The following is an 8,121-nucleotide window of genomic DNA, read 5'->3' as shown; positions in this document are numbered from 1 at the left end:
CGAAAAACCTAATAAAATCATTTTCTTCTGCATATATACTGTATGTTATGATCAACTAGTAACATGTTCTCAGTTGATCAGAAATTACAGTTCTAAGCAAGATAAAAAGTGAGCATTACTAAGAAAAACCTCAAAAGAAGTTAAATGATCATGTATCTAATGGAGCAAAAAATATATGCTGCATAGATTGATTTTTCAGTCCCACAATTGTACAAATTACATTAACTGTAATTAATCTGATAATATCTCTTTTTTTTTTTTTTTTTTGGGAAGAGAGGGGGGGGGGGGGGGGGGGATTTCTTTCTGTACGTGTCGTGTCAAAATTTGGTGTATGATACACAGTAAGGGTAAAGGACTACTTCTCTACATGTGCATAACCTCAACGGCCTGTATACCAAGCTGTGATCATTGATCAATGTTGCTGCAGGTTTTGTGGTGACCTATTCTAGGAAACATAACTGCCGAGCTGGTCGCTGCTGAAGGTCTCGTGCTCTTAAGATAAAGACAGAATCAACTTACAGTGGCAGCGATTGGTCATTCTCAATGTCAACCAAGGGCCTACGCTGAGGGCCTGCGGCTAAAGAATGGTCTCCATGAAAGTTTATACTGAGTAGATACATAATGCTTGCCATGTAAAGTCAACCAGCTGCACATACAGCACCTGAAACAATTCAAAGACTTAGGTCAAACAAACCCTTCACTTTGCAAGGACTCTTCAGAAAATGGAAAACGAAATTCTCTTCCAATTATGTCAATCATCACGCTCATTAGTATAGAAACATGGATCAAAAATCAAATTTGATCCACATATTTATATATAAATAAATATAATTGAACTTCTTAAAGCAGATTAAGGGTGTCTTCGGCACTAGCTTTGGAGTAGTCTTTAGTGGTTTAAGTGTCAAAGGTGGGATTGTTTTGGAATAATCGAAAGGTGGGATCATTAGTTTCCATTTTTCCAAAGAATAATTATTCATTTTCATATGACCACCCCTACTTTAATTATCTACAGTATCACAGCTAAGATTAATCCCACAGCCATAAACTACTCCCACAGTCCCACATCTATGTTTTGCTTAAGAGGGCCCAACCAACCAATTACAAAATACTGAAAGAATTTTCCCCTGTTCTAGGTGTGGAGTTTGTGCAAGTGAAAGTGCATGTTTAAACAATCCTAAAACAGATAGAATAACATGCTAAGAAGCACATTATTCAGACAGCATACAACAATGATAGCCGCCATTACAGAATGTTTCTGACTCCAGTTGATTTGCCCACTCCAACATGACATTTCAAAAAGTATTACACAACTTGGTCAAACCAATTTGAACATTACAAGAAGAACATGGCATACAGATTGCAAAGCAGAACCATTCAATCAGTGTAGATTTCACAGAAGGGGAGGTAGTCTCCACTCCTATCCCTATCTTTTCTTGGTGTGTTCAAAATTCACAATATACCTGATGACCAAGAAGAACAACAAAGCTTTGCTTCATCAATGTGCTTCACGTCCAGTCCAATAAACCAAGACCCAGCACTGATGTCATCGTGGGCAAAGGTCCGAAGGATGGACCTGCAAAACAATCAGAGGTTCCGAATTCATTTCAGCTGACTCAACCCTCAGCACACAAATGAGAGCTACACATGAATGCGTGTATAACATGTCTTGATGTATGAATAAGACTAAGGGAAAGGATGCAGCAATGACAACCTGTTTATTGATACAAACTGAGCCAATTCCTGCGATATGGCAAATATCTCTCCAGAAGCATGTCGAAAGTACCTGTCATACATAAATAGTAATTTCAGGCATATTAAACCGAGGTCAACCAAGACTTGTATAATTTGCTGATGCCATGAGAATCGCTAGATATATGTGAAGTATATGGTGGCAAAATCAGTAACAAAGGTTAGTTACCGCACTGAAGGAAAACAGTGGGGTGGGGTGGCGGGAGGGGAGGGGGGACACTAATTTTTTGACATGATTCTGCTTGGAAGCAACCAAGTTGTTTAATCATAACTAAAACTTGTATAAGTAGCATAATAGAAGCCCACATCCAACAACCATGATACCAGAATTTTTAATTCACTAGTTCCAGGTATGAGTGAATAAGGCTCAACTCTAATATGTCCTTTGAGGAATAAGCAAAAAGATGATTCACACTGAAGCAGCTGAACAAATAAACTTCAAACAAGAATGAATTCTCCGTTTTTAAAATAAAAGCAGTAAATATCATTCAACTGAAATCAGTAAATTAGAATTTTCTGAGTATAATCTTGAATCTTAATAAATGAGTAGATCAAATTCATGGTGCTACGTTTTTCTACTTTCGGTTTTAAATTCATGCTATTAGCACCTTGGAAGAATTGTGTACTTTAGAGGTACCATGTTATCCACATTCAATATGAGACTAGTTACCAAACATAAATTCTTGGATTCCATGTGTCCCCTTCCCAATTCCTTGCCTCCTTTAAATAGTTCTCAGCATGGCAGCATCCCAAAAGCCATAAAGTAATACTGCATAGATTCATAGAACACTCATTTGCTCATAGCTCTAGTAATCCCTATCTTTATGATTAAAGAGTGTTGATGGAGACATTAGCATCAAGGATCCAGAAAGACACTCAGCACGAGGCAAATTTAGCATCCAGTTTTTTCAAGTCATAACTCCAAACATCTTCACACAGCTGGGCTGATTCAATTGTGGCATGATATTATGGTTTATATGAGATTATTCTTCTATTGCAGAGAATCTTTGTCTATAATGATCTTAATATGTGAAGTTTCACAATTTTACCAAATTTTGAGGTTTGGATTATGGATGACATAATGACAGTTTACATTAAAATCTTCCCTGTTAATCTGACTACAGTTAAAACGGTGATTGCTAACACGTGATCATTCCTATTATAGTTGCAAAGCATCTTCAATTAATTTGTTAGTTCTTGGTTCAATGTACTGATATCTTAACTTTTTTTACTCAACAAATTGTCGGTTAAACTTTGGGATGGACATTAGGTAAAGTTATGAGGAGTGCGGAAAGGAGTGGGGCACCTTCAATAATTCAGGTACTACGCTAATTTCAAGCACCCAGGGCACGTTATCAAAGCCGCCTTTTGTCTCTTTGCATCTCAATCAGTCTCATTTCCACATATATTTTCCCCCCTTTTGATGATCTAGCAGCAAATCTAAATGAGTAAATTTACATGTACAAAGATAATACTTCACACACCCCCATGCAACACATACTTATGTTACCAATTTGCATCACATCATAGGGTGTACCTTGTAACATAACACCTTTATATTTAATTTCTCTGATAGTGGATGTGCACGTGCAGACTTTAAAATTAAAATATTGCAAACGGGGAATCGCTTTTTCCACTATGTTTAAAGTCTAAATTGTCCAAGCAGTTGGTGAATTTTGCCACATTCCTAAAATAAAACATTTAAAATTCCATACCTTCAATCATTGGAACCTCTCAGTAAAATTAAGGAGACATTCTAAAAGACCAGAACAAAAGTAGTCAAAGAAAAAAATCAGCAACAGAAACATTAAAAGCTCTTGTTCCTGGGACATAGGGGGATTCAGATGTATCTCAATATGTAGAAAATGAATCAATACATAATTACATACTGTACACTTGCTCCATTAACGAATCAATATTATTTGATCAGCAGATTAAAGAAGAAAAGCTCACCAAAGAGCCAAGAACCCCCCTCCCCTCCCCCCTCTTTCATTCTCCGATGAGGCACTTTAACTGTGTTCTGAGTGCAATTCGAATAACCTTTATTCTTCCACCTCACAAAAGGGCGACATTCTTAATTCCATGCAAGAAACTGCATTGAGTTTCTGCCCAAACTACATAGATAGATTTTGAGAAAACCCTATTTTTAGTTAAAATATTTCATACTCTGTAAAATACTTTAAATGTTTCTCTTATTAATAATCTGTGTTGGTGCACTCATAGATTAAAATATTTCATAATAATTATGTAATAAAGCCATTAAGAACAGGAAACAAAGCCAAGAAAAACAGGAATATTGTGAACTTGTGGTTTAATGCTAAGTTCTCAGGTGAGGAAAAAAGAAAGAAAGAAAGAATCCATAACATGAATGTGCTTAACTCCTTTTCTACATAATTAACACTTGACACCGCAGGTAATATAAGCACAGAGCAAGCAACAAGCATAAATGTCCTGAAATTATACACATAATTTAAAAAACATAGAGAGGGGGGGGGGGGGGGAGGGGAAGCTTAAAAGTAGATTAACTTACGATTTCCCATCGCCAAATTTCCACCAATCTGGTTCATACCATTTATTACCCCTGGAAATTCATAGATAATGCGTTTCAAAAATATATAATTTACGTTATGCAATGACAATAAAATATAAACTTCTCAAGTTTCAAAGTAAGGACTGCACTTACGGCTCAGAGAAAACTTCCCCTGACTTCATGCACCCAATATAAATACGAGGTTTATCCAAATTTGCAGAAAGAATTGCAGCGAGGCCATCTGCACGACAAAGCATGCAACTTAGGGATTGATTTGTCTTGAGAAAAAAAGGTGTGTGAGCATGTGTGCCAATCTACTTATATTTACATGCCAGTCCATAATCAGTTGGATATACAAACCTATTTTAACATAAACATCATCATTGACCTTGACATAGAACTCAGCCTCCCATGTTTCAGCAGCATGAGCAAAAAACAATTTTGTCTTCTTAGAAATCTCCTCTGGCACCTCTACATGATCATCCTGAAATTGGTACAAAAACAATTAAAAAAAAAAAAAAAAAAAGCTGATTACTTTATGCTAATCACATTCAAGTACATGTTAGAAGGTGTACAGAAGTTTCTAATCTTATACAAATATAATGGATGAATTTATTCACAGAAACAGTAGCTTAACACCAGCCACAATGTAAAAGAAAATGAGAATCGCAGCATTTCACACTACAAGGTAGTACGCCAACTCTCAGTCTGCAGCTAAACAGTACAAAGACTACAAACAAGATCCTGCAGTCCTACAGGGACACAGCTCATGACTGAACAAGCTAGGTATCCATGTGAGACAAGATTAGGATAACAAAAGATAGCAGATATTCAACATACAAGAATGATGAAATCGCTGGTCTGCCTGCTTTCAACATCAATATCTCTGTCCAAACTGTCTCCACGGTTTGCACTGCAAGATTCCTTATTTTCAATTGAAGTTTAAGGAAGCAGGAAAGAGATTTAACATAAATTCAAACCAACAGAACATAGACCTTCTTCCAATCACAAATCTTGGAACAATGCCCTTCTCATTCTCTAGCTTTTTCAATGCATCTCCTGCACAGATGTAACTACAAATTACACCTTCCTTTCAGAAAAATATGAAGTGAATCGCTACATCAAGCTTTTATAGTGTAGATTATAGAAATCAAATCCATTACCAGAACACATCCATGCTTTTCGTATAGCATTTCTGTTCCTCCTCCGACCAAACTGTGTAGAAATTCCTATAACAGCTAAAAGCTTCTTCTTTTTAGCAGTAGCATCATTCCCTGTTGAGTATTTTGAAATAAACCCCCCTTTTTTAGCTGCAGCCAGTTCCATCTCGAGGGCTGACAGTTTCTTTTCCTGTTCCCTGCGAAAAATTATAAATTGACATCACAATAAGATTTCAAAACACTGTAGACAACTTACCAGCAAGATATTATTTCAAATTACACAATGACATCATAATAAGATTTCAAAAACCAACACATGCAACCCCCCAGCCCCAACAGAGCAAAAGAGTAAATAACTTACCGACAAGCTATTATTTTCAAAGTGTCATCAACAGATATAGCTGTCTGCCCCTGGGAGTGAAAATTTGTTGTTAAATTTCTTTGCACAAAGTACAGTTTTACACAATTCATATGTAAAGTGAAATATAAAGGACTCAAACTTCATACATAAATCATGACAAAAATAACAGTCAGTAAACATCATTGCCCAGTCCTTGTCTATGCAATTCCTCAAAAGACTAATGAACTTGAACATGTAGATACGATCTTCCACTCCCCCAACTTCTCCATCACAAAACAAAACACAACAAAAATCCTTCACAATGGTTGAAGACATCAAAGAGATAATACCCACATGTCAACTTCTGATGGAGGCAACTAGTATGAGATTGAGACACTTGATATGTCACACTAAAGAACTCAAAAATTATACAGTGCAATAAAAAAGGATATATGTGTATAGTCTGATACTCATAACTTCATAAGTGATCCCTTCTCAAACTTTGGGATGCTGTCAGAAATAACTTTACGTTTCTTATGGACAATATAATCATGATATTCTTCGACAGAAAAATGGGACAGTTTAAGCAATGACCACAAGTCCACAACACATCACTACTCAAACAAATCCCAAATTTTGAACCACTTCCTCAATCCTTTTCACTCAAGCTCTAAGTGGTACTTGCATCCTCTACACCACTAATCACAAAATTCAACTTAGGTCATGTATTTTTTACCTCACTTAGGCCATAATGTGTTTGACTTATTTTGACTTGTCAGATAGCTTACGATAAGATCAGAGGAAGACAAAAAAGGTTTTTCAGCAGACAAGTTTAGACAAATTTTTAGACAATTTACACATACAAGGATTTTCTTTCTCAAACTAAATAAATATTATCAGACAAAATACAGTCTTATAATATCATTCAAATAATAGAGGCTATAGAGCCCTAATCTTAGGCCTTATTAAGTTCAGCTTATTGTAGCTTGTTTCGGAAAATAATTACTTCAGGTAAGTCATACAAAAAAAAAAAAAAAAAAAAAAAAAAAACAAAACTAATTCAGACAAAATACGTGAAGTTTGGATAAAATAAGTTTAAACAAAAGAATTTGATTCAAACAAGGCCACAGACCTAAAGTTATTTTAGCTGATCATAACGGATTTCTCTTGTAATTCATAAGCTGAAGAGAACAGGGCCGTACTCATAAAATCTTCGTAAAAGACACTGAATTGACGCTCACAATTCATTAACAATTTTATCTTCCTAAAATAACACTACCATGTTCACACAACAATTGTTTAAAAGATATACAAGTAAAATTAAACCAAAGAAAAATCAAAAAATAATGTTGTAGATCAAAACATAATACACATTTGCAAAATTGTCAAATAATTGGAACAAAAACCATAACAGATTATCAGAATATACCTTATCAGTCCTCTTATCAAGTTCCTTAATCATATAAACTCGATTCTCCGCATCTTGCCACAATCTACCAATTTAAAAAAACAATTAAATAATTAAAATCCGATAAAAAAAATTTAAGCACATTATGAAAGATCACTGAAAATCACAAAAAAAAAAAAAAAAAAAAAAAAAAAAAAAAAAAAACTGTAATTAAAAAATTGTAGATTAATACCGGCCAGCGACGTAAAGGGAAGCTATTGTAGCGAACATAGCAAACATAAGAGATGAAATTCGAGATCTAATTGGTGAACCAGTGAGCCGGTGACTTGATTCCCGACTAGGCATTGATTAATTTTTATTTTTTTTTAGTATTGGTTTGATTTGCAGAATGTTTGAATTCTGGGTTTTCTAGGGTTTATCGATTGAATTGAATTTCTGGAGATTTGAAAATTGAATGCGTTGAGTAGAAGATTTGAGTATGGTGGAATTGGAGAAATGGAAGATAGTGATGGATCATGAACTTTTTTTTTTTTTGAAGAAGAAGGGGTTACTTTCGTGTTTCTGTTAGCAACAACTTCAACTGACTTGTTGGAGTTCATTTTACTCCGCCTCTTATTTGAATGTTGTCAAAAACATTTTTTTTTTCCAAATTCAACAACTGTACTTCTATTGTTTATAAGTTTGACTTAACCCAACATTATGCATAGATTTTATTCATTTTAATATGTGATAAGGGTTGGTTTGTTGGTTTCGATTATCATCATGCGTCAAAAAAAATAATTTTAGATTAGTAAATAATAATTTTAATTCAACAAAAAAGTTTAGTAAAATTCAGTAAATATAAAAAAGAAATATAATTGATAATCCGTAAAAATTAATTTTAGTTTAGTATATAATAATTAGTTTAGTAAAAATAAGTTCAGTTTAGAAAAAA

At 34.6% G+C, this 8,121-nt stretch overlaps 1 protein-coding gene across 1 annotated transcript; it reads right to left on the bottom strand.

Annotated features, from left to right (window-relative positions):
- Nucleotides 1-206: 206 nt before the first annotated feature.
- Nucleotides 207-7,756, bottom strand: LOC145569196 (hydroxyproline O-galactosyltransferase HPGT1-like). Its single transcript, XM_081628552.1, has 12 exons — nucleotides 7,420-7,756; nucleotides 7,209-7,272; nucleotides 5,801-5,850; nucleotides 5,443-5,636; nucleotides 5,275-5,338; nucleotides 5,120-5,192; nucleotides 4,640-4,763; nucleotides 4,433-4,520; nucleotides 4,280-4,330; nucleotides 1,712-1,783; nucleotides 1,461-1,573; nucleotides 207-661 (listed from the first exon to the last, which is right to left on the bottom strand). Exons 1-12 carry the CDS (start codon nucleotides 7,530-7,532, stop codon nucleotides 639-641), a joined length of 1,029 nt encoding a protein of 342 aa, XP_081484678.1. The 5' UTR covers nucleotides 7,533-7,756; the 3' UTR covers nucleotides 207-638.
- Nucleotides 7,757-8,121: the final 365 nt, after the last annotated feature.

The sequence above is a fragment of the Chenopodium album genome, chromosome 11 (assembly GCF_948465745.1).
Source record: "Chenopodium album chromosome 11, dcCheAlbu1.1, whole genome shotgun sequence".
NCBI classification, from domain to species: Eukaryota; Viridiplantae; Streptophyta; class Magnoliopsida; order Caryophyllales; family Amaranthaceae; genus Chenopodium; species Chenopodium album.
The sequence above is the reverse complement of the archived record's forward strand: the minus strand, read 5'-3'. Positions and strand labels throughout refer to the sequence as shown.

Coding starts and splice junctions, on each gene's coding strand:
- LOC145569196 (XM_081628552.1), bottom strand. CDS start 7,532: ATGCCTAGTCGGGAATCAAGTCACCGGCTCACTGGTTCACCAATTAGA. Junction 4,764..5,119: donor CCAGCGATTTCATCATTCTT/GTATGTTGAATA, acceptor TACCAATTTCAG/GATGATCATGTAGAGGTGCC. Junction 662..1,460: donor TTGTTCTTCTTGGTCATCAG/GTATATTGTGAA, acceptor GAATTGTTTCAG/GTGCTGTATGTGCAGCTGGT.